This window comes from Pocillopora damicornis, chromosome 8, assembly GCF_964200805.1.
Source record: "Pocillopora damicornis chromosome 8, jaPocDami1.2, whole genome shotgun sequence".
Taxonomy (NCBI): Eukaryota; Metazoa; Cnidaria; class Anthozoa; order Scleractinia; family Pocilloporidae; genus Pocillopora; species Pocillopora damicornis.
This window is the reverse complement of record NC_142677.1, coordinates 16,430,517-16,456,272: the sequence shown is the minus strand read 5'-3', so window position 1 is coordinate 16,456,272 and position 25,756 is coordinate 16,430,517. Positions and strand designations below refer to the sequence as shown.

The window sequence follows — 25,756 nt, the reverse complement described above, 5'->3', positions numbered from 1 at the left end:
TTTTTCAGAGCTCCTCGTTGGTCTCGAAAACTCTTCAAACTCGTGTCACCCTCTCAACCAATTGGACGCATGGCTAACACCGACCATGACCACCGGCATTTTTCTCGAGCATCCGTTAAAAATACAACAGCAGATTCAGTTTAAATATGAACAAATAATTTATTGAGTTACAGATTTTGATGTATCATCCCTACAGACACCCCACAAATCTACCAAAATAATTTGAACACACCGAAAGAGTTTGCAAACACAAGATCCATGAGAAACGATTTGCCACTGAGGACTTAAGCATGGTGGTACATAAAGAAGAAATTTGGAACGAGAAAGAGAAGCACTAAATAGCGTCTACATCTGCATCTTCTACTTAGAAGGTTTCCATGGCAAACGCAACTTTTGGAAAGACCTTGCGCCTTGCTGACGTTTTGGTTTGGTACTATGCGGAGCAGAAACATAAAGGAAGATTATCTAACAAGCCTTTAAAGCTGATACATGGTCAGGCAAAAAACAAACAGACAAACAAACAAAAAGTAAGAGCGGGCATGTTTTTGTGATGAACATTTCAGTAAGTATACCTCACCAAGTCACAGATATGATAGGAGAAATACAACAGTGAATTCAATCACCATGTATTCAATTTTTCACATTTGGAAATTCAGTATTTTACAACGATTTGGGTAAGTATTCTTTATCTCCACAGCCAACGACTACATAATTGTAAGGCTTAAGAGCTGCTTAAGAATTAAATTGTCTGATCAATCACCATGACTTAACACGCAAAGTTCAAATTACCACGGTTATGATTATGTAGAAATTTCTTCTTTACATGTACCCTTTTCAGACCGCCCATAAATAACTTATTAGGGACAAGAAAAAGAACGCAGGATTTCTCGTGTAATGTGATAGCAGCCCAGGGTGAGAAAGTACATTATTTACCATCGCTCTCTTGCCTGAATACATAGACCCTCTGCATAAAGTAATTAAAGCTACAAGTACTGACTGTAACCTGTCATCTAGGAATAACTCAAGTGCGATTTTTTTTCATGCAGATTTAAAAAAACACAAACTAAAGAATCACACTAAAAAGTTAGTCAAACTTTGAAACATGAAAGTAAAAAATCGAAGTCAACGACAACGATAGTTGCATAAATAACGAAGTATTTTTTACAACGATACTCTTTCCTTTTTACAGTGAAATCAGTATAGAAAAATAAAACTCTAGATCTTTAGTATGAACTTGGTGCAATAAATTGCGACATCCATTTAAACTTTTATAAGTTAATTTGAACATCTTCTAACCCCAAAGGAGATACCACTTTGTTCTTTTTCTTTAAACTGTACTTTCTATCTCGAGTGGTGGCACTGCTGATGGACTCGGTTTCTCCGGAACCATCCGAACTATGGGTCGCGTCGCTCTCGAGCGATGTTCTCCGATTTCGAAAACCTTCGGGATTGTGACTGAACGATCGGCGGAAAAGCGACGATTGATCACTGGTGAGACGTAAGAAGGGGCCTGGATCCGATGCATTGAGCTTGTCGTCTGCGTTGTTACGTCGGAAGCTTGGCGATCTTGGCGCAATGGCGTTTGCTAAATTATAACCAGCCTTGATGCTCCGCTTTATTGCCTCTTTGATGCACTTAACCATCTCTCTCTTTTCTTCTGCAGTTCTGCAAAAATGTCACATGAAACCTTTCAACACACACCGTCTCAGGAAAAGTACGGTAGCGGGCGCTTGTTTAAAGGTCACCACGTTATGGTTCAAATATTTCTTCCAAATAAAAACAACGACTTTGGTGGGAAAATTTTAAAGGATCAAATGACAAAAGTAATCCGACTTTACATTGGTTTGATCGTACTTAGTGCGGTGTAATTGGTCTACAAAACTCACACCTGCCTCCCCAACCGTTCTTTACGGTGGCCAAATCACATAACACGCTCCACCGACGCAGCATCACAGCTTCTTTAGAAACTTACCTCCTCCCCCCCCAACTTGGTTCAATCGTAATTTGGATACTCGCGTTTTTGCGCTCATCAGCAACTTTCTTTGTTTTATTTTGAGTTCTTATTGACTCCTAATAGTTCTATTCGTTCTGAATGGCCAGTGTGGTCACTTTTGTTTTGGTTTTATGACAGTCGATCGAAAGGTGTTTTATTAATTGACCTTTTCACATCCAGACAGGAGTGAACAAAGTGAGTTTTCTTTACAATATCAGACCATTGTCTAGCAGAAAGTAACGATAAGAAAAAAAATACATAAAAGAAAGGAGTATTGCAAAATCTAACACAAAATCTCAAAGCTAAATTATAAGTAATTTATGGCAGAAAGAAAGGTGAACTATTATTGAGATCTTGTGAATGAAAAGGTTGATATTAATATGTCAAGGAGAAAGTCCTTTCCCTCGCAACAACCAACGGACAGTTCAATACAATGTACAATTGAAAATGAACCAGTATCAATATTACTTGTTTGCAAACACATATGCACATTCTTGTCTGCCAATCTCTGCTGTATCGCTAATGTTCACCAATTCCCACGAATGTATTGGCTCCGGACCTGAAAGGAAACACAATTTTATGACCAAAACAGGACTGAAAACATGAAACACCGATCAAATGTCAATGACATAAATGAAACTTCCCTTTTCCACGAGGACATACTGTGCTGTATGGCAGCTCGTAACCTCTATAAAAAATCCCCCCTTATTATAATTTTCCAAACAAATCGTGTTCTATTATGTCAAAAGGTATTTGCCTTTCCCTAACGTCTGTTTTCAGCGTCAATTTGTAATCTTCTCTACTATTAACACCACTCGCTTAACCGGCCTAGCATCAGAATAAAAGCTCTCCATACTGTTCTCTATACATTTCCTACTCTTCTTGAGTTTGCGATTATTTCCTTCATTCTCGTTACCTTAATGTTTGATTCAGGGTAGATACTGTTGGGAGAATAAGGTTCTTATCTCTATTAGGGGTTTAAGGGGTAACCATAAATCGGAAATTTGACAACTGATTTCGCCTCACACGTATGAGGGAAAAAAACAACATTTTACCAAGGAAATTAGAAAATCACTTTGTGGCCTCGGTGAGGACAGCGTAGAATATTACATGTCAAGTTAACATACATCACATACCATCATTTAACCAACAGTGGTCTCGCACAACCAGTGAAGAAGCTGGGATAATAGTTTTAAATTTGATTTCATCCGATGATCTTAAAGAAGTGGGCTGAAAAGAAAAATAGACACAGCTGTTAATAAAGTATCTGACAAAGGGCTAACGCTCGAAACGTCAGCATTGAAACTCTTGACGGTGGCCAATTTACGTTTTCAATTCAGTTAATAACACTAATTATCTTGTTATACTCTCCCACCGACGCAGCACTACAGTTTCTTGAGAAACTTACCCCCTTTGTTAATAAGGTACATGTGCACTAATAGGGAAATGCGAGACAAGAACAACAAAACCCTGTCTTCGACTCACCCGATCTTTTTCTTTCTTTTTCTGTTTCCGCTCCAAGTAAAGAAGAATCAACACTTTTTCAAATGCTGTTGTGAAGGTAGAACAAAGTACGGAATTTCAGGTCCAGATAGACGTACTAAAAACATATTTCTACGGAACGTGAGGGTTAAAACGATGTAAATATCTTCGGCACAATCAAAGGGGCAGGGGCAGTACAGTAACCAAAGCAAACAATGCTCGTAAAAGACACCATTACAAATAACGGACCTATCTTTATCGATGCTATCTTACCGAAAAGATGCATGGTCCCTGGAGTCATCTTTTTTCCAATTCTGGGAGAGACTGGGTACTTTTTAAGCGTTCCACTTTTCAGTAGGTCATCCGGGCAATTGAGCCAACGAACTTTCCCATGATGTGTCAGCCGATCTATGCTGACGTCAGCAAGCTACCACAGAAAAATAATTGAATGAACGATCCGGGAACATAAAGGGGAAGTATGTTTTCATGATTGAGACGGTAAAGCAAAAGATCAGCGTGGAGTATGGAGAATTTCCAAGGAAACAATCCGGACAAATACTATCGAACTTCGAGGGGACATAACAGAGTGTCCTTATTACTGAAATGTTAGTCTGTAAACTTGAAAAAGAAAATAAGTCTCAATTTTGACTGAACATAGAAAACAGTTTGTAATGAAGGGGTGAAAGTATTAGAGAGGTGCACCTGCTCTACCTTTTCACTACGATATTTAAGCCACTAAAAATAATATGTACGGCTATCGTTTGTTTCTTTCTGTTTGCCCTGCTTCGAGTTTGGTGAGCTCGCACACTATCTGGAATTCTCGCGCCTACCTCACCTAGACGTGGATATTTTTTGCCATGAAGATAACTAAATTCTTCAATGGTCATCCATCGCAAGCAAGCGTGTATCTTTTTTACTTTTTTTACGATTAGCCCAAGGTAACCGTGATTTGTAATTTACCTCGAATACTCCAAACTCTTCAATCAGTTGATGAAAAACCGGTGAGAACTGCTCTGTAATCCTCTGCATCTCGTTAATGTGCTCAGCAACTTTTTCAATTGCAGTCACAGCCTCTGAAAATGTGAAATTCTGTTGAAATCCTTATCTGCATCTAACCAGATAAGTAAGCCCCAGCGTATGGGTTGTTGAGGTGAGACATATGATTCCTTACCTAAAAGGCAATTATATTCTTCACTGGAGCTATCCAGGAGCTTTAAGATTGTCCGCAATAGTAGAGGGTACCTTACTACGCGCTGCAAATAAGAACACGTTTTATTAGATCAATGGCAAATTTGTGTATGACAAAAACAAAGAAAGATCGTAAATTCTGAACTCGTTCGTCGAACAAACAAAAGATGTTAGGAATTAGTCACGAGCGTTGTACCAAAAAGAAAACAATAATATACCGAAAAAAAAGAAAGAAAGGAAGTAAGTAAGCTTCAATAGTTCATAGCTCCGCTACAAGTATACTTAAGGGCAAATTTCATATTTGGCACACCAAATCTCAGCTTCATCCCAACCCTGTAAGACGTTACGTAGGCAGGTAAGGAATACTGGCTAATTAACATAATTAGCCGCTTAATACGAAGCAGTAAATGGGTAAAAAATAACTTTTTCTTTTCACCTGAATTGGCTTGATAAGGTAAGATTCCAACGTCCCTGAATGCTGATTCTTTGGATTACGGGCATGAAGGAACTCATGCAGCGCCGTGTTTGATCCTGGAAAAAAAATATACAAAATCACTATCTCCACAAGCGACAAATAAATTGGGCATTTTTATAGTTTCCTGGGCCATTCCAGGTGATTTAAAAGAAAAAGTGTCACATGCAGTTTCTATTTCTAAATACTAAAGAAAATAAAAAAGGAGAAGGACGTCGCACAAAAAAATTGGACTCTGGGATCGAGAATGTGAAAGGGAAAAATGGAGTCTCAGCCCAGTAGTTCCATATGACTAATGCCTGGGAAACGAGACGATCGTAGATTGACAGATGGATCTCTAAATCGCTTTGATCTTTGCATTCACAGAACAGATAGTCTCCTTCACAGCCGTTGTTTGGTCTCGCCACGCGTTCTTTCGTCCACCACCAGTGGAAGAGAGAGGGCGTTGCGTGACGAGACCAAAGGAGATTACAGAACAGAATAAGGGAGGTAAGTTTCTAAAGAAACTGTGGTGCTGCGTTAGTGGGAGAGTGTAACAGGGTAATTTAGTATATCAAGTGAGTTGTTGACGTAAATTGGCCACCGTTAAGAGTTTCAAAGCTGACGTTTTGAGCGTTAACCCTTCGTCTTTCGCTCTGATGAAGGGCTAACAGAACAGAATACCCGCTGAAAACGGTGGATCTTATTTTGTAATGCATACCTGACTGAAGTAGTTCAACAACCCTTGAGTGACTGGAACAAAACGCACTGTAAAGCTTGAAATGTTCCGTGTAGTTGAAAAATGTCTCTCCGATCGTGTATATAACGTTCTGAAAGTAAAATAACGCTAAATATGACACCTTACAGATATGGGAATCTCGCGTAGGGTTCTAATTAATTCTTATCCCTATTAGATCTTCACGAAGTTTACGACACAAAAAAGAATCTCCCGTCGAATTTCATTTTTACGCAATTTAGCGAAGAAAATGATTGAGGATTCGATTGCTTCTCCTTTAATACTACAATGAGTATGGTCAAGAGCCACTCTTCCAACCAATCAGATACAAAACAAGAACCACTCGCGTCTTGGTCGCTTACTTTTTTCCTGCGCTCAAGGCACGTGACATGAATTGAGTCCTTAGCGGCTTCTTGTGCTGGCATCATTTTTTTTTCTAATTGGCCGCGGTAATAACTTCGGTTTTGTTTGTTGAACACTCAATCGAAAAGTGCACTTTCATGTTATGGCCTCATAGTTATAAAGTAGACTCCTAAGATACCTGAAATTGTTCAACGGCACTGAACTCTTCAAATCCAGTCTCTGTTTCTACTGGCCTTTCAATTTCCTTAAGGAATTTCACTTGAAACTCTAATATATCATGAACAGTTGACACTAACGCTTGAACCTTGATTGGGGCAGAATTAGAATGAAAAAAACGTCAGTGAAATGGTATAACACCATTAAATAATTGACTTAAAGAACGAGAAAGAAAGAGAGAGAGAGAGAACGATTTTCACTAGAAAATTGCAGCATAAGCCTACCTCTGATTGTGACATGAAGTTTTCATCTTTCATGGGGTCAAGATAACGTTTAAGTAAAAGTCTCAGATCCTAAAATTAAGCATTAATATAAATTTATTCATACGTTTTTTGATTTTTAAGGGAAAATGTTGTACATCAATACAAACGAAACTTTGTAGCAGGACATTTAAGGAAAAAGATGCACCAGAAGCCAGGTTGTTTTCATCGCCAACGTGAGAGTTACTCATGAAATTATTCCACTGACCGCCCTGTTAGACCACAAAGAGTGACTAACTGTTACCAGATTGTCTTCAAATAAGCTGAAGATTTGACCGTGACTATGGAAGCCGACATTAAAAACACTTGAGCAATCTGGACGCACACACAAAACCACAACACAGATCACACCAGCTGTTGCTAAAACTACCGCTAAAAATAACCACTACAGTCAAGAATTCCTATGTCTATAGCTTTTCACTGTTCAAAAAGATTGCTTATAGCTGGGAAAAAAAGAGACTTTGCTGCGTCAGAGGTGAGTGGCCAGGTAACTAAGCATGATTCACAATGGTGGCGCGAATTCGCGAATATTTGCGCGAATTGGTGGCCGCGTCGTCATATCCCCGGCGGGAAAGTTTTTGACGGGAAAACCACGTTGTCTGTACAAGACCTCTGCTTTCAATTTTTTGTTTTAGTAGTTTGCTTTTTTTTCCTTCGAAAGAATAATTTGTGGATGTCGTTCATGTTTACCTTCACGTAAGATCTTTCTGTGTCGACAAGTTCAATGATAACTTTCCGCAGCTTTTGTGCTTGGCTAAGACGAACACTCGGCTTGGGTTCTTCGTCGTCTGAGTATTCCACCTGCCGCCTACAGAACAGCGTTACCTGTTCAGCACGCTGTGTGTGAACAAGAAAGAGAAAGAGTTAATTGTTGTTAATCGTCGAGTTTTGGACATAACATTTAACCCAACAAAATAAAGACAACCCACGAATGAAGGCACTGAAATGTTCGCTAACCAGAAGTTTTGGGCAGCAGGTAAGCTTATTTGAAAGGCGACACGCACACCATTTGCAAATAACAACATAATTATAACACGACAACATGAATTCTACATGACTTTAAAATCTAAGACAGTTCCAGTAAATATACAGTTTGACTAAACAATGCAGTTTCGCCTGGCAGACGGTTCTGCAATACGGTTAGCTTTTATTGTATTATTAAAGCTAGACAAAGAAGGTACCTGAAGAAGTTCGTCCACACTCTTGCCGGATGGTATTGACGAAGGACTACTCAGGTCTTCGGTATAGCTTGTGATAACGTTTTCCGTATCCACTGCAGAATCTTCGTCGAAAGCTACGACAACAATACATAAATAAATAGCAAGACCAAATTACTTTAAAAATTAATCCTGAAGGTAACTACTTCGCTTAAATTGGTGTTAATTAAAACCTCTATGGAACGACATCGCCATGTTTAAAGTCACTTCGAAACACAGAAGAAGCAAACATTAATCATGACGGAAAAAGGATGGCTAAGAATGAAGAACATTTAAAAAAATAATAGTTAATGTAGAATTTGTAAAAATTTCGGCTCTATTTTTCAAGAAGTCCAAGCTGTAACGAATTTAATTCCTTCCAGCTTTTCCATTAAAAACTCTTTGGTTCCTTACATAGGACACTCCTCATAAGGACATCTTTGGTGACGCACATACACACTTAAAAACTTGAGTCAAAAGCATAAATATATATTTCTACTTCAATTTATAAAGAAAAGCCCTGGGAAAATCACTCACATTGAGGTGGAGGAACAATGAGGTCACTTAGATCTTGCTCAGGAATTGTATCACTGAAAGAATAGGAAAACTGAAGCTATTAACGTTAAAAGCGACTACAAAAAATGATCAAAATTCTTGCGCCTTAAACATCTACGGTAACTAATTGTTTGCATTTCCACGACCCTATTACACAATATGAAAGTTTGGTGTAGTTGACTTTCTTGAGCAACATTTGTCAGCATTTGTCATCATCAAGTTACATTTACCAACATCCAAACAGAGTACATCCGATGGAAAAGTAGCAATCTAATGAAGGCTCAAAAGATTTAAAGTGAAATTAGAGCCCAACCTACTTGTAATAAATACCATACCGTGAGGATTAAACATTGTAATAATATGACAACTTAAACTTTTTTATTAGCCCTTTTCTCATCAAATTGTCCTAGAGTGTTCATCTGTCTATATGTACATTGTGTCTCATCCAACAATACATGCAACTTGCAAATGTAAAACAATGCGCAATCCTCCTCTTCTCTTTTTCGCTAACTGCTCGGTTGTTACCTTATTTTAGGAGGCGGCTGAACAACAAGACTGGTGATAATGGCATCTGATGTCACCTTATTTGCCACTGGTGGTTCATCACGGCATGAACGCAGTAACAAGGTAATGGATGGGTCTAGAAAAGAACAAAAACCCACATGATCCTTTCTGTAGTTTTCATGATGTAGCTATCAAGATTCCACAGTGTGATCTCACAGTTCAAAGAAGGACATTAATCAAATGTTGATGCATACCCTTAAGCGCTTCTCTGAGATCTTCCACTGCATTTTCTACTTCTTCTACTTTAATATCATTTACAGCAAGAATTTCATCTCCAGCCCTAACACCTGACATAAAAAATTGCTATTAGTCAGTTTACAAGTTCCTAATAAGTATTTACCTGTACACTAAGTATTCATTGACTCCACATATGAGGAGATAAAATGCCTCCCAAAATGGTAACCCTTCCTGAGAGTTCTTTATTTTGTAGTTCTTTGCTTACCTTGAACATGTGCTAATCTCCCTTCCTCAACTGAGCTAACCACAATGCCTTCATCCTTACTCTCCACTGATATACCTGAAAAATTTGTATTTAATATTTTTAAAAGCATGTTATAGGAATCAAACATGCTAGATTGCAGTGCCTCATAAAAACATACTGTACATGAAAGCAGGCACAGTTTTTATCACAACTTGATATTGAGAGTTCTGACCATATATACATGCCTTATTTTGAAGTGAAATATCTTAATTAACAACAAAACACGTGTAGCATTTGACACAATAAGAACTTGCACCCCAGAGAGCAACACAATGACAAACAAATACTTGATAAATACATTAAAAATAAAACAACATAAATGATTTTTTATGCACCAAAATATTTCATGAAACATATTTTATAAAAAATAAAAAATCATAAGTACAACTTGCTCAGATGTCTACATGTCACCTACCAAAATCAAGCCTATCAATCTCCATTGAACGTTCCAACTCTATAGTAAAAGTACACTTCTCACATAACCTGAGACAGTTATAGTTCTGTTGACAGAAAATCATAAAGCCAAGAGTAAAGATACTTGAGCAACCATTTTAATTCAATGGTAAAGTCATTTGACCATCAAAAGATAATATGTATCTTAAGGCTTTACTAACATGACTCTCTAGCAAAGAATCCTGGAGGGGAATGGTGTAGTCTGCAATAAAAAAAAAAGTTAAAAGAATTTATTTTGATAAATCAACACAGTAAATTTAAAGTTGACAAAACTATATAAAAATAATCATAGTATTGTGTTTTGTTTATTAAGAGATTTTACAGATAAAAAAATCATTACTAGTAGTACAATTTGACCATACAAGTAAATTAAACTGTTTTATTATTTGCATTTAACAGCTACCCTTATTTTGTATGCTTATGTTGATTAGGGTAAACATTACTTAATCATTTAAATCAATAACTTACAAAGATGCACACTTGACTGCTTTACGGATCCTTTGTCTAAGCTTAACTTTCACTACTTTAGATTTTGGAAAATTTCTTAATTGAGAGCAAAAGATGATACTGATAACATTTTCTGAACACCAGTTTTTTTTCCTTACCTGTTACACCTGAATCATCTTCTAATCCGAGTTTAAGGTAATAGGCCTCTGGGTTCAGTTGACGTTTGCTACAAGTATTTTCAACCACCTCTAATATAGTCATTTCATTGTGTAAAGGTATTACAGTGCTTTGATTGTTATCCAGGCTGATGCGGAGAAAGTTTCCAAGGTTTTTCCAATCTGAGTGACTTGATGATAAAGAGCTGCTCTCCACCAAGGCACCTTCCTCCTCTGGCATATCATCTATGCTATCTAAGTTCGGTTGCAATTGTCTATGGGAAAAAAGGGAGTAATTAATAACATTCAATTAAGAGGCAATACAAGTTCTTTGAGGGTACGTTTATCTGAAGTGGTCACTCCTACCGTTTTAATCTTGGTGTTCCAGAACCTTTTCCAGAGTAACGATCCCTGATAGACTTAACACTTGCTGCATCATTGATTCTCAGTGATGTAAGCAAAGCACTTTTCAGCTTGCCTACAGAGCTAGCTGATCTCTTTGCTTTGTTCCTTGTTTTTACTTCTGCATCAGTGCTCGGGTCTCTAGCACTTACAACAGCGTGGAATGACATAACTGAAAAGATATTTAGTCTTGAAAGGATCTGTTTCGTGTTTCTTGAAACACAAGCTAGAAGTGTCTGAGGATTGGGTAATTGGCTGCCTTGGATGGCTGCTGTGTAGCACTGAAGCCGATAGAAGTCAATGTTGAGCTGTTCTAAGTTTTTATCCCACTTTGATATCTGTAGACAAAATACTGGTATCATTACCCAGGTTTTAAAGAAGAAATCCTCTTTTCTTTAGTTATTTGCAATGGGCATAATTTCAGGCTGAAATGCTACCCACTGAAAATTAAAAATTTGAATTTTGTAATATTTCACCATTGCTGAGATTAATCAAACATCTAGGTGAACCAAGATTGTTTCACTCTAAACAAGTCTTGTGTTCAGTTAACAAATTTTCAGTGACCCAGAAATTAAGTTTGGTGCTGAAGCTATGTCTACATACCAGTCACACCATGTATTCCATGCAGTCACCTGTATATTAAAAATATCTTCATTCATGTATTACAACTTCAGCTGGCATTAACTTTGGACAGTTCACCTGATCAAGAAAGGCCTGTTTATTCTTGGAATCAGTAACAACAGTGGACTGTAACTCTGCCATTTTCTTAAGTTTGGAATCCGAAGATATTTTCTTTTCAACTCTACTGATCTCTGCTGTAAGAATTCGTAGCATTTCATGCTTTCCCTTCTGTCCTGCTCCTGCCAGGACTGATGCAGCCATTGAATGTATTGCTGTTATCCAGTTCTCAAGATCGGTCTGATTAGATGCCTTGAAATGGAACCAATTGGGAAACAAAAATTATTTCATTGTTTTCATCCAAAGTCTCCCTGATTTAAAATTTTTCAAACCACCTCCTCTTAGTTTCTGTTTTGGTTTCATATTACAAAAACAAACATATAAGATCTAGTGCCAAACATTTTCTAATGCAGGTAAAGCTAAGACACAATTTCTACCATATATACAATTAAAGAAAACTAAATAAAAACAAGGCTGTTGCAGCTACACTGCAAGAAGTTCATATAGAGCTGGAAATTGGATTGTTTTTTGATGTGGGGCAATGTTGTTCTACTATTCATTCATATACATACCAAACCCTTTATGTCATGTCTTACACTTAATTAACCCTCATACCACTCAAAGATGGTTAGGTTGTTCAGGTGAATTGTAAACATACATTCCATTCTTAAAAATTCAAACGTAGTCAATCATTTAATGATGAAAGAAACTTTACCTGGAAGAAGTATCCTTCCCCAAGTCTGGAGCTAACACTAAACACATGATCTAACTTGGCATGTTCTGGTACAGCTTGGGCAACACAGCCATCAATTTCCAATGAAAAATTTGGTTCATCCAAATCCTGGGGACTTACAGTCTTTTCATTGCAAAAATAAAAATTCAGGGCACCACTTTTGAGTGACACCCAACATTTTCGCCACTTCCTATCTGATGCCTGCTCCACTTTGCTTGTCTTTACTCTTACAAGGACGTGTTTTACAGACAGCCAGCCTGCCTTACGAGTTGCACCCCCCTGACGTGACTGAGCAATTCCTGACTGTGGTTTCAAGTCTGTTCCACAGCTACTATTAAGGTCTCCTTCATCATGAAATGAGGCACAAATGTCCTAGAAAAGAAAAAAATAATTATGTTTTAAGCATGATAAAGTGGGTGTGAATTTTGAAAAGTTAACAAGAAATATATAAAATTGCATAGTTTTAATTGTCCGTAACACTGCACCGTGGAATCAAGTTTTAATGGGATTTTAGTTCTCCATAGGAACAACCTAATGTTACTCAGCACAAAGATTAAACTGTCAAGTAAAATCTGAGGAAGAAGAGACTGTACACAGTATGAACTGATGATGAATGATGAAGCTGTCCTCCTCTGTGTTTCTCCTTTGTCTTATTTTCTTCCAAGTTTTCCCACAGCAAAGAGCCCCTAAGCATCTTAGAAGAGGCACCTTCACACACGTATAGTAGTGGATTGATTTGTGTGCCTTAGTGACTTTTAATATATCACTAAAAAAATCAGGAAAATTATTAATTCCTCAGGCTTTACATAAAGGAAGCCTGAATGGAAGCAAAAGAAAAATTTGAAGGACAAATTTCCAGAATCATCCACTTACCACAGGTCTGTCATTAGCATTCAAATCAGCAACAGTCTTAAAGTAGCTCATTTCCAAGTCATCCACATCAGATAAGTTACTCCTGGAACTAACTGAGTAATCTGAGTCACTGGCAACAGATAAGCGTGAAGAAAGATGGTTTTCATGAGAAGGTGAAATATGTGTCATAGTACGAGAGTCAAGTGAATCACTACCAACATCTTCCATGCCAAATCCACTGTCAGGGTCACCATTGCTTTGTAAACGGGGTATTGGTGTACTTGTGCGAGAACTGATAGGAGTATGTGTTTCTGTAGCTACAAGGGTACTGCTGGACTGGTAGTGGTCACCAATGTTATTACAGAGAGTACCATTGATTGGAGATTTGTTTTTTAAATCAGTGTCATTAATCTGGATTGTTGGTGTATCAGAACTCCCTTGGCTATCTTTCCTTGATTGTAACTGCAAGTGAAGAAAACACAGAGTTACTTTTATAGTTATTATAATAGCCCATGACAAAGTATGAAGACTTCTTAAGGACTTTGATTGCTACCATCAAGCTTTTTTAAACTCCCAAGATCTAATTGTTAATTCTTCCCTATAGCTGCTACACATTTCCTTGTAAAGTAGTGAGCCATCACAAAAAAACCAAAAAAAACCCCACAATCACAAAGCTAAAAGAAACAAGAAGATACCTTGGTCTGTCCACCTGATTTTGGCTGATTGGTCAGTGATAGATTTGATGATGATGTGGTTGATGTGGAACGCACCCGTCCAGGCTATTAGCAACACAACACATTGTTCAGAGAAAACTATGGCTATATTTACAGTACATCCAATCAATAATGATGACACTGGTTTTCACATCAACAATTATTTATACCTAATTGTTTTTATGTTCAATGCAACAATGATTAATATATAAAAGAATACTCTTTACCAGCCACTAGATTGTTGCTTGGTAAATGATTACTTACAGAGATAAAAAGGTGACATATGTAACATAAAATATCATACTCTCATGGACAGATATTCTGAACAATGACACATACACTGCAAAAATCTAAGAACTTCTGAGCTTCTTCTTCTGATACAAAGTTCAGTCCCCATGCATGACTCTCTGTAAATTTAGTAAAATTAAAAAAAAGCATATCTAGATTAGATTTAAAAAAAAGCATTCCAAGATTAGAGCGTGATTGATCTCACAGTGTATAAAAGGTCAGTAATCATATCACTTCATGATACATTATTTTACATGCTTTTGCTGAGAGGAAAAATAGATTTCAATAAATTTCCAAAATTCTCAGGTTAACATTATTTTTACATTGAACAACATCAATTGAAAGATATCACTCATAATAAATAGGTAACCATGTTAGAAAGGCAATTTTTCAAATTACTTTTAATTAATACTTACTTGATTTACGATTTCTCCACTGCACAAAACACTCAGATGTCTTCTTGAGCCGAATTTCTGAAAAAGTTTTTAAATTTTAAAGTTATAAGATTAATATTACATACAAACACTTACAATATCCAGGATTTCTCTCATAAATATTCTACCTGTAATGTTGTCAAGTAACAAGAAATGTAATAAGTAACAAAAGGAAGAGGGTGAAGGTTTAGATAATAGTGATACAAAAATTTCTATAGTGCCCTATTCTAGAGCTCTAAGGCGCTTTACAATAAAATGTTTAAAGCAGTAACTTAGTAAATAATAAATTCAAAAAATACTACAGTAAAACTACAAATTAAAATAGCACTTAAAAAGATAGGTCTTTCTTAAAAGATGTAAGATTTAAACTACATTTTATATGCTCTGGAAGATTATTCCAAAGTTTAGGGGTACAGACTGAAAAAAGCATGATCACCAAAAAATTTTAACCTTAGGTGTCACTAAAAAGTTTCTGGTTGATGATTGTAAATTCCTATAAGGCTTGTAAGTTTGCAACAAATCATGAATATAGCTAGGACCTAAATCATTTAGAGGTTTAAAAGTCAACAGTAGGAAAACAATCCTCTGCTTTATGGGAAGCCAGTGTAGTTCTCTCAGTAAAGGAGTAATGCAGTCATATTTAGATCCACATATTGCACAGTTCTGAACTAACTGAAATCTACGAATTAAGAATTTTGGAAGTCCATATAACAGAGAGTTATAGTTGTCCAATCTACACATTATGGAGGCATGTACTAAAATTTTGGTACTTTCAGCTGACAAGAACTTCCTAATACGAGAAATATTACAATTGTTAAAAAAATGTGGATTTACAAATGGCAGCCACTCATTGTTCCATGTTCAAATTATTGTCAAAAATAACACCTATGTTGCTGCCAGTGTGAGAGGGATTCATAACTTAACCATCAATCGCTGTGAAAGAGAAGAGCTGAGAGACTGGACGATATTGCGATCTTATGACCAAAAGCTCTGTCTTGTCACCATTAAGTTTAAGTTTGTTCAAAGACATTCATGTCACAATACCATGTAAACATACTTCAATTCTTGGCACAATTACAGACGAATCAGAGTTGAACGAAAAATAAATATGAGAGTCCTCTGTGTAGAAATAATATTTCATATTATGCCTTCTTGTAACTTCACCAAGAGGAGACGTATACAAAAGATATAAAATAGAGCCAAGAATAGAACCTTGAGGAACACCATACAATAAATCAGACCTGCTGGAACTAGTTCCATTCTGGCAGACAAATTGATTCCAGCCAGCCATGTAGGATTTGAACCACATGAGGACCCTTCCCTTGATACCAAATCGCATCTTCAATCTGTGGAGTAGTACACTGTGGTCAACAGTGTCAAAAGCTGCAGATAAATCAAGCAGTAACCAAATTACAGTGCCACCATTGTCCACAGCTTGCAATATGTCATCCTGTACTTTCAAAAGGGTGGTCTCAATGCTATGCAGTTTCTTATAGGCAGATTGAAGTTTTTCACGGAGATTGTTCTTATCAATATACTACATAAGTTAGGCCACAACCGTCTTCTCAATTAATTTGGAAATAAATGGAAGATTAGACAATGGATGAAAGTTCTTCAGGATCTAAGCTAGACTCCTTTTAAAGTGGAGTAATCATAGCACACTTAAGTGTATTAGGCATAAAAGCCCCCTCTAAAGAACAATTCACTATGTCAGTAATTACTAGCAACAAAGTTTATTAAGACAGAAGCTGGCAGAGGATCCAGAGCACAGGTTTTAACTTTGATTGACCTAATGAGATTAGCAATGTATTCAGTAGAGACACGTTGGAAGATCACAAGCTCACAGGGACATAGGGTAGCGGAATTCTCTGGGGGTAGATTTGAAGTATTAGGACTGCAAGCAGGTAAACTTTCCCTTATAAGTGGTATCTTGTTGGTAAAGAAGGAGTTGAACTGTTCAGAGTGAGAGGTTTTCTGTATAATGAAGTATTAATCACTTGAAACAACTTCTGCTGGTTTCCATGATTGGCCTCAATTAATGATGAGCAGTAGGCCTCTTTCACATTTCAGGTCAAGTCATTTACAACACAACACTGATCTGTGTACAACTGATGCTTGGCATTAGTCCTATCAGTATGCCATTGTCTTTCCAGCCTTCTCCTCTTTCTCTTAGCAGCCTTAATTTCATCTGTAAACCAAGGAGCATGGTGGCAAAAGGTAATGGATCGACGGACAATGGGAGCATGATGATCCATTACAGATTGAAGAGTTGAATTAAATAGGTCACTAACTGCTGATAAATCTTCATTAAGCAGTGAATTGATTCATGCAGAATTTTCCAAATCAGAAGAGAATTTATCCATGTAGATAGCTTTACTCTTTAGAAATAATGATAAGACCCTTGCAAACAACACCTCACCTGATGCTCACATTAAGTCTACCAGAATTCATGAAAATAGCACAAACAGGCAGATGTAGATGTGAATCAACACTTGAATCAGTGTCCCAGTTAAAGGGAAAAGGCACTATTTTGAGATTACTTTCAGAATTAGAGATGATTATTTTTGTACAATCATCAAAGTGCTCTGTGAGCAAACTCGTGAATTGACACATGATTTTTGAGATTATGTTTAATGTTATCTGGTTTAGGGAATTTTGTGGTTGATTGTCATATCTAGAGTACGAGCAGTAGTTCAGTGTTCGCTAATGTAGCAAAGAAACAAAGTAACGCTGTGATAAGAAGGCATTACATTTGAAATGATCATGCTATTACATTTGACAAGGGTGGATGATGTCATGTGTTTTAAACGTCTATCATTTTTGTTTCTGGTTCAAAAGAAAAGGTTGGAAGTAAATGTGGGTGAAAAGTGAAATTTACTGTCTTTCGTTGTAAATATTAGAAAATCAAGGCAATACTGTCTTAATGAAAACATTAACGATTCCCTCTTTATCAAATGAGACAAACGGGAACGAGTTTTGAGTGATATAACTAAGCCAAGCCTGCCACCGTCATTTTGGATCTCCGCCTGGGTAGATTTAAGTCACGTGCTAGGCAACGTATAATCAATAACAAGATAGAATTTCATTTCAAGCCTATTTATCAATTTTGTGGTGTGTAACTTTCGCATTTTAGTACGTTGTATGTATGTTGAATTTTCAAATTGTCTTGAAACTTAAAAGAAAATTGTTCTTTAAAAATTCACTGAAAATCGGTAGCTAAAATTGTTTGTTTAGGTGTTATTTGATTTTCGTGTTAACTTGTTATTTCGTCAGTCGCCGGCATCTTTTGTTGCTTCACACAGGAAAAACACACGCGACGAAACGTAATGATCAATTTTGTCCTCAATCTCACGCTATAACCGAAAAAGCTTTTGAACATCTGTAAACTCCGAGCGCTTCGCAGTAAGTGATATTTTCAATGAATCTTCGGATTGTTTTCAAGTTCAAGGGTTGTAAATTACAATTTTATGAAAAACGAAGGTTGTTCTGTTATTTCAGTGTGAATCCTTACATGCATGCCAGTCGCTGGCGCCGCTTGTTGAAACTAAAACGAAAAAAAAAACTCTTTTAAGATTATCATTGGCTTCTTTTTCACCCCACCACTATTCTTAGCAACAAAGGTCGCCATTTCGTCTGTTTATTGCTCGCCAAAAACTATAAAATGCACTCAAAAGCCTAAAATCTAAAAAAAGTTTACAGGAATCGACCAATCGAGCGAGCGAGCGAATTCCACTCCCCACATCGTATCTATAACTCGCTCTTGCGCATGCGCGCAATTCACGAGTTAAAAAAGGAAGTCCTTTCCTCATAAAATGCATAAACTTACCACTTTTTTTTCTAATGAACCAGAATTAAACAATCGTACTAACCATTCAAGTTTATTTCTGCACTAAAGACAGTCTCATTGTTCATCAATGCTGTTACAAGGAACACATCTCCTGTTTCCACCTACAGAACAAAACCAGTTCCTCTCACAAGACAGACACCCATACAAGCAAATACAATAAGCATGACAAGTGAAAAATGCAAAATCCAATGAACATCTTTCATGAAAATTCATGAGGCAAGATACATTACTGCCCTGAGGTTAGCTCCACTAGTATTCCCCAGATGACAAGGTGGCTAGAGTGATTCTAAAATTAGAGGCATCTGCAAAATTGTCCTCCTTTACTTTATCAACTGCCACATACAGTCTGGCCAAAGCCCCCCACAACATGTTATGAAGCACACAAGTACTTATAGTAATGTGTTATGTAAATACAATATCAATATTATTTTTACCTTCTTTCTGTGAATGGTAATTGGTATCACACTTTCTACCACAGGGACCCATCTCAAAGGACCATCATCTGACGACAAGGTATTAACTTCTGCAAGGGAACTGTGCAACACAAATGTAACATGATCAGTCCCAACATAGCCACTGATTTACCGTAACAAGTTTACCTTAAATATAAAATTATCTGCCATAGTGAGTAGGGGAATGATTCTTAACTAAATCAAATGTCATTGAAAAGTAAAGAAAATATTAACTACCTTGAAAATGCTGCATAAGTTATGCAAATCCATGTGAAATCAATAATCATTGTGTGTCATAGCACCTATGGTTACTGTCAACAAAATGGGATGCCTTCCAAAAAAATCATCCACGTGTGCTTCTTTTGAAGAAACCATAGAAAACTAAATTTAATTATTAAAATGATGGTGTTTGCTTTATCGAATTACCAGCCTTCACATTACTGCAGACCTTGAAACAAACTGGACAGTATCACTCAGCAGATAAAAAGCTAACAAAATGTGTGATGCTTTTCAAATATTTCTATTGGTTCCTGAGAAAATATTTTTTAGAGTTGAACAATACAAAATATTTTGGTTGTCATCAAGCTCTGGAATGTTGCAAGAGGAATATTTAGAATTTCCTTAAAGCCTCACACACTTTTGTGCATTAGTATCTGACAAACATTCTGGCCAATTTTGATGAAAGTCCAACAAATCTACATACCCTATTAACCTGTTAAAGTAGAGGTACCTCAGGTAAAAACAAACCTTGAGTTTTTGGCCTCCAAAGAAATTCACAGTTTTGCACCTCCTTTTAGCATGTGTCAAGGCAGTCATGCCAATGACCAATGAAATGCAAAACTGAACCCCTAGCAAGTCTTGTGACATAGAGTTCCTTTGAAATTCATGGGAAAGGTCATTTTCCAAACCAAGGAACACAAATTTAATGAAATCCAAAATTCATTGGGAAAAGCAGAAAGAAAAGTAGGAAAACCAAGCCAGAAAGAGAAAAACTTAACCTTGATTTCTTTGCTTTTGGGCTCTACTGCATCACTTCTCTTTTTGGCCGTTTGATAAGGACTCTTATTTCTCAACATTTTGCAAAATGCATGACAAATTCCCTTTTGTTGTCCAGTGCATGACATGATGTAAACAAAATATGCAAATTGAGATCCCAGACCAAAGCCCACAGCAAACATCAACACTCTGCTGGAGGCCTTTCCAATTAAAACACCTTTTGCTTTTAAGTACAGGTTCTCCTAAAACATTCTTTATTAAAAATACTGCATGTCAATAGGTAAACTTTGGTATAGCATAGTCTTAAATCCCTACCTCCAAAATGACTGAGTTTGCAAACATAGCAATCTTTTCATCTGTTTAGAGCATTCAGCAAAATCTTTAATTCTCCCTGTTAGTCATTTTCTGTTAAAATAAGCTGTTTAATTGGTTTACTGTGCAGTTTAAGTTACTATTTAGCAAAAACTGTGGATCAACTCATTCTAAAGATGAAAATGAATAATTGTTTTTAAATTAAGCATCCCTATCAATAGAGATATGCAAAACAAAATGCAATGCCTCAACTGGTGACCATTAATTTAAAAAAATTATCTTTCACTAAAAATTGTACTGCCCCATTTAAAAATTTCACTTCTGCCACAAAATGATTAATACAAATTAAAATTATATAAGTTTAAGTACTATGAAAGCCCCACTTTAGTTGCAATATTTTTAAACAGATTAATAAAGAATTTAGAGGTTTAATCCTTCCCTGCATGGATGTTATAGATGTTATTGGCTGGGTGTAATGATCAGTTTTTCAACCCAACAAATGATACAGAGAATAAAGGCTAATGAAATTTTATTATCAGTATATACCTTTGTCATGGAGGTCAAATATTGCTGTCTTGGTTTTGGACAGTGTTTCCATATAGCCTTGCACCACATTGTTAGGATCACACTGCTAAGTTATTTCACAAACAAGTACTTTTTAAGTTGGTTGGTTCCCTACAGTTTTAAATATGTTTATTAGTGTTTGTGATCATGTTCATATTACTTGTAATTAAGAATAAACATTGCATGCCTTTGTGGGCAAACTGATCTTGTATGTACATAAACAATATTACAGATATATTATGATTCTTTACATCTTGTTTTAGTGTATTTAAATTAAAAAAATCATCAAATAAATTTATACCTAAATGTAGATGAACAGCACCTGTACATCGACCCTTAATTTCACTCCAAGATCAGTGAACTTTTTCTATATTCAGCTCAAAATGCAATGAAATAATCATTATCACAAAACAGGTGACAAGATCAAAAGCAATATTGATGATATATGCAATATTGATACAATTCATGATGAAGTGGCCAAGTCTTGTCTCTTCAACAAATTCTCTAAAATGTTTAGAAAGCAGTGTAATTTTTACAATTTTTATCTTAATTAGCACCATTCCATAGTTTACAATTAATACATTTATGAATAAATCATGAAATGCAGGATCATAAAAAGAAAACAAAATTATGTCTCCTTTAACATCCTGCTGTAAATTATCTTATTTGTTGAATGAAATTTAAGTTAACTGAAAACAATGATCAGAACTCAGTTCCAATATATTTCAAAATCAAATCTCTTTCTTCATGATAGTTTTTAAATACAACTGTAAGTAATTTAAATAGTATGACGGAAGCAAACTAGCCTCGAGGGTAGACCTTCAAGAATGAACAGGCATCACCAACATACAAGAGGAGAAGGAGTTTGAAACAAATAATTCTATACTTCCACCATGCTGTGAAACAGCATGTGTTATCACAGCCAGCTGCATGTCAGTGGGAATTTCACCAAACAGATAATCATTTTTTCTTTTAAAAATATACCTCTCCAAAGATTCATATCATTTATACACATTCATTCTTCCACCAAAAGCTGTTTTATATATCAAATACAACCAAACTTATTAATGGACTGTTGTAATGCCCACAATGCCTGATTTGAATTGTTTGTTATTTTTTAAAGTTGTGGCATAAATTAAACTACTGTGTTTACAGATTGCACAGCAATGATTACTTCAAAATACCTAGTACAATGATTTAATGATGATGTCATCTGTCAATATTTCTTTTTTAATAATCAATAACTTAAAAGAGAAAAAACACTGTCCGTAATCAAACACACAAAACTATACTGAAATAGTTGAAAAGCAAACATTTGACTCAAACAGTATAATAAAACTATGACAATTCCTTACCTACAGTGTAACTAACTGATGTTAAAATAAATTACTAAATTACTACTTTGCTTAAAAAAAATTTCAACACGCACAAAATTAAAAGAAATCCTTATTATGCAACTCCTATACCAAAACTCTAATTTCAGGGTTACATGATTTTGCAGTCAATGTAAAACACAGACTGCAGACTGTACACTGGAGGTAAAAGGCAGACTGAGGGTAAAATGCAGACTGAGGGTAAAATGCAGACTTAAGACTGCAGACCAGGGGTAAAATGCAGAATCAACCATGGCCATGGTTGCTATGACTTTGGGGTCACATGGGATTTATAGTCAGTCAAGGCTCACCATTGCGACTGATACGGTTGCATTCACAACTAAAAATTTTCCTTTTGCCTCTAAAATTTATCTGTCAGTTGCAATTTTACGACTATTTTTCTGCTTAGCCAAATGAAATAATAAAATTCAACAGTCTTGTGTATTATGTTTAACTGGTAGTTGCCAAGGTGTGATGAAAGTCTATTGCTACTATTTTCAAGTCCGAACAAAGTATACATGAGCTACATGTATGTTAAAGCTACCTAGTGTTTCTCAGCAGAACTTTCATTCCTTAATAAGATGCATGAAAAATTACTCAGTTCTGATTGATTAAGATAAATGCAGTTTTCAGGTGATTCAGTGCAGAAGAGGGTTAATTCAGTGCAAAGAAGTAACCAGACTGAACAATTGAACTGAACTTATTTGCACCTTAAAGATGTGAAAATATCATTATATATTATTGTTCTGATTGTACATGGTTGTTTTGACCAAATGCACAATGTCACTTGCAGGGTTAGAATAAATCATTTTTGTACTTGATGTGTGCACTTTGCTTCTCCATAATTATAATAAGCTATCTCGTATTTTTTCATGTATATTATTAAAACGTAATCACATGATTTTCCTCTTACAATTTGGAATAAATATTCATTTTTAAATTTTTTCAAAGACCCCAATTTGCACTTGCTCTATGGGTTCATGGGATTTTGTTAGTCTTTGAAAAAATTAACTCATGCTTATTTATTCCAAATTGCACTCAAAATCATGTGATTACCCATACCAACAAGGGAAATGTAATTAGCTGGCTGTGAACTGCATATTAAAATGCTTACATTTCTAATTTTTCTTACCTCAAAACAATATGTTCAATGCCTAAACCATCTGAGGAAGTGAAGTTCAAAATCAATCGAAACATCAATCGCCATGACGATTATTGCCAGCATCTCACAACTTGCACAGCCTAGATCCCAGCTCACTCTTGAAGTTATTGTGGGAAAGCCGATTGTTTTAGAACCAAGTCTGCCTTCTACCCCCAGTCTGCAGTCTTCAGTCTGCATTCTACCCTCAGTCTGCATTTTACCCCCAGTCTGCAGTCTTCAGTCTGCATTCTACCCTTAATCTCCATTTTATCCCCAGTCTGCAGTCTTCAGTCTGCATTCTACCCTCAGTCTGCATTTTCCCCCTAGTCTGCAGTCTTCAGTCTGCATTCTACCCTCAATCTCCATTTTATCCCCAGTCTGCAGTCTTCAGTCTGCATTCTACCCTCAGTCTGCATTTTCCCCCTAGTCTGCAGTCTTCAGTCTGCATTCTACCCTCAGTCTGCATTTTACCCCCAGTCTGCAGTCTTCAGTCTGCATTCTACCCTCAGTCTGCATTCTACCCTAAGTCTGCATTTTACCCCTAGTCTGCAGTCTTCAGTCTGCATTCTACCCTCAGTCTACATTTTACCCCTAGTCTGCAGTCTTCAGTCTGCATTCTACCCTCAGTCTGCATTTTACCCCTAGTCTGCAGTCTTCAGTCTGCATTCTACCCTCAGTCTGCATTTTACCCCTAGTCTGCAGTCTTCAGTCTGCATTTTACCCTCGGTCTGCAGTCTGCAGTCTGCATTTTACATTGCCTGAATGATTTTTTTAAAATATTTCCTTAAAACTAGGAATCATTGAAAGTACTTAAAGATATTTTTAATGTTATATTTAAGGATTGTTGATTGGTCAAATATGTCATTTTGGTAATTTTCACTTTCTTTGTAATAAGTAGAGGAGTATTGGATGACTGTGAATATATAGAAACCATATATGTGAACTGCAGATACAGAAGTGAATATAAAAGCAATCTTTGCAGTAATGACCACTACTCAAGCAGTAGTGAAAATAAAGCCTGAAAAAGAAATTCATGCCTGTACGGGATTTGAACCTTAATGACCTCTACGGTACTGGTGCAGTGCTCTAATTATGTTGGTTAAATTATCGGTTAAGTTACTTGGATATGCTCACCCGAAAGCTTTATCAGAATTAAGACCAAAACTTCTGCGGCAAATTTTTGTGAATAAACACGAGATGAAAGGACGCATCAAATAGTTAATTAAAAAAATGGAAAAGCACTCGAGAAGACCACAGAAAAGAGAAAATGATATTAGATACCTTTCATTGAATTAGGATAAACATCCCTCAATATATTGTTGGTGCAAAGCGTGAAATTGGACAAAACAACGATCTCCCTGCCTCAGTCTGGTTCCATGATCAAACAAGCCTATTAAAGCTGTCAGAAAACTTGGAGAGACTTTTTCAACAAGTTTCGAATTTAGTCGAAGAGTCTTCACGAAATGTAAACAAATATTAGAGCGCATGCAAATGACGTTGACAAAATGTTTACCGTATGACTTGAATGCCTCCATCTTTGCTCCAATTCTCGATGTACTTGGTGACTTCATGAGCCTCAAAACTATTTGCAGTTGAAGGAAACAAGCCGATCTGGTCCCCAAATTGGGGACCAGACGGTTGACTTTCTTTGTTTCCAATATTGTCTTCGTTTGTCACACTCCAGTCAAACTCCCATGGTAATACAATTCCATCTTGAAGATCAACACAACATCACGACCTTTTAGTTCAACTGCATGGCTTCAATTGAGTATTTACGGGGCCGGATGAAACCCTGCTAAAGAAAGAAACACTTGTGTTGAAGCTTCTGTAAAATGTTTTAGCTTAAGCCTTTATTTCTGATTGGTTGGTGTTCCGGATCACAGAAAGCACACCGTCAGAGAGTGTCCCACTACTTGTTGCTTCAGGATCAAATCGTGAGGCTCGTGATTTGTCAATCCGAAAAAAAAAATGCAGACTCTTTCTGACCATCTACCATAGTTTGACCAATGCTTAAATGACATTTTTAGGAAGTTGCTTAGATTACAAGCATTACATCTGCAAAGATCGATAGCGTCTAAACATTGCACGTCAAAAATTACTGTATCACACGAAAGCTGAAGCAAAAATCAAAATAATTTGAGTCTTTCAAACAATCGAGCTTTGAGTGAAAATTTACCTGGGGTTTGTGATCCTCTTTTCCGTTTTCTCAAGAAGCATTTATAATCTACTTCTACCTAATATGACTGCTCTCTTAATTCACGTACGAGTTGCCCTCAAGACAGTGTTCATAGTTACAAAGGACTCTACGCTCTGATTGGTTGCTGGGCTAATTTGTGTCACATTCCTATGAATCCTCGGGGAAAACGTGATTAAAACCACACGGATAAGTGACATAAAAGTTATCATATCACAATACTGACCACAGTTGTGC

At 36.4% G+C, this 25,756-nt stretch overlaps 1 protein-coding gene across 3 annotated transcripts; it reads right to left on the bottom strand.

Moving 5' to 3' along the window:
• Positions 1–139: 139 nt before the first annotated feature.
• LOC113678808 (rho guanine nucleotide exchange factor TIAM1) lies at positions 140–25,634 on the bottom strand. 3 transcript variants are annotated; one of them, XM_027195718.2, is made up of 31 exons: positions 25,502–25,634; positions 24,839–25,117; positions 18,922–19,021; positions 18,510–18,588; positions 14,623–14,679; positions 14,258–14,325; positions 13,901–13,984; positions 13,227–13,667; positions 12,336–12,725; positions 11,642–11,872; positions 10,907–11,280; positions 10,544–10,815; positions 10,100–10,140; positions 9,901–9,985; positions 9,447–9,521; positions 9,199–9,291; positions 8,966–9,080; positions 8,423–8,475; positions 7,871–7,983; positions 7,380–7,526; positions 6,654–6,722; positions 6,392–6,517; positions 5,836–5,944; positions 5,100–5,194; positions 4,647–4,728; positions 4,436–4,548; positions 3,749–3,902; positions 3,479–3,543; positions 3,130–3,223; positions 2,462–2,552; positions 140–1,665 (listed from the first exon to the last, which is right to left on the bottom strand). In XM_027195718.2, the coding sequence occupies exons 4-31, from the start codon at positions 18,550–18,552 to the stop codon at positions 1,269–1,271; spliced, it is 4,077 nt and encodes a 1,358-aa protein (XP_027051519.2). In that variant the 5' UTR covers positions 18,553–18,588; positions 18,922–19,021; positions 24,839–25,117; positions 25,502–25,634; the 3' UTR covers positions 140–1,268. The 3 variants fall into 3 exon arrangements, with proteins under 3 accessions (XP_027051519.2, XP_027051518.2, XP_089070926.1); XM_027195717.2 differs by having other exon boundaries at positions 24,839–25,120; positions 25,502–25,630; XM_089214800.1 differs by having other exon boundaries at positions 24,839–25,037; positions 25,502–25,620.
• Positions 25,635–25,756: the final 122 nt, after the last annotated feature.

Excerpts from the sequence above, each read along its gene's own strand:
- LOC113678808 (XM_027195718.2), bottom strand. The coding sequence starts at position 18,552 with ATGAACAATGAGACTGTCTTTAGTGCAGAAATAAACTTGAATG. Across the intron at positions 11,873-12,335 it reads GGGAAGGATACTTCTTCCAG|GCATCTAATCAGACCGATCT; the intron begins GTAAAGTTTCTT and ends TTCCATTTCAAG. Across the intron at positions 7,527-7,870 it reads GTGTGGACGAACTTCTTCAG|CGTGCTGAACAGGTAACGCT; the intron begins GTACCTTCTTTG and ends GTTCACACACAG.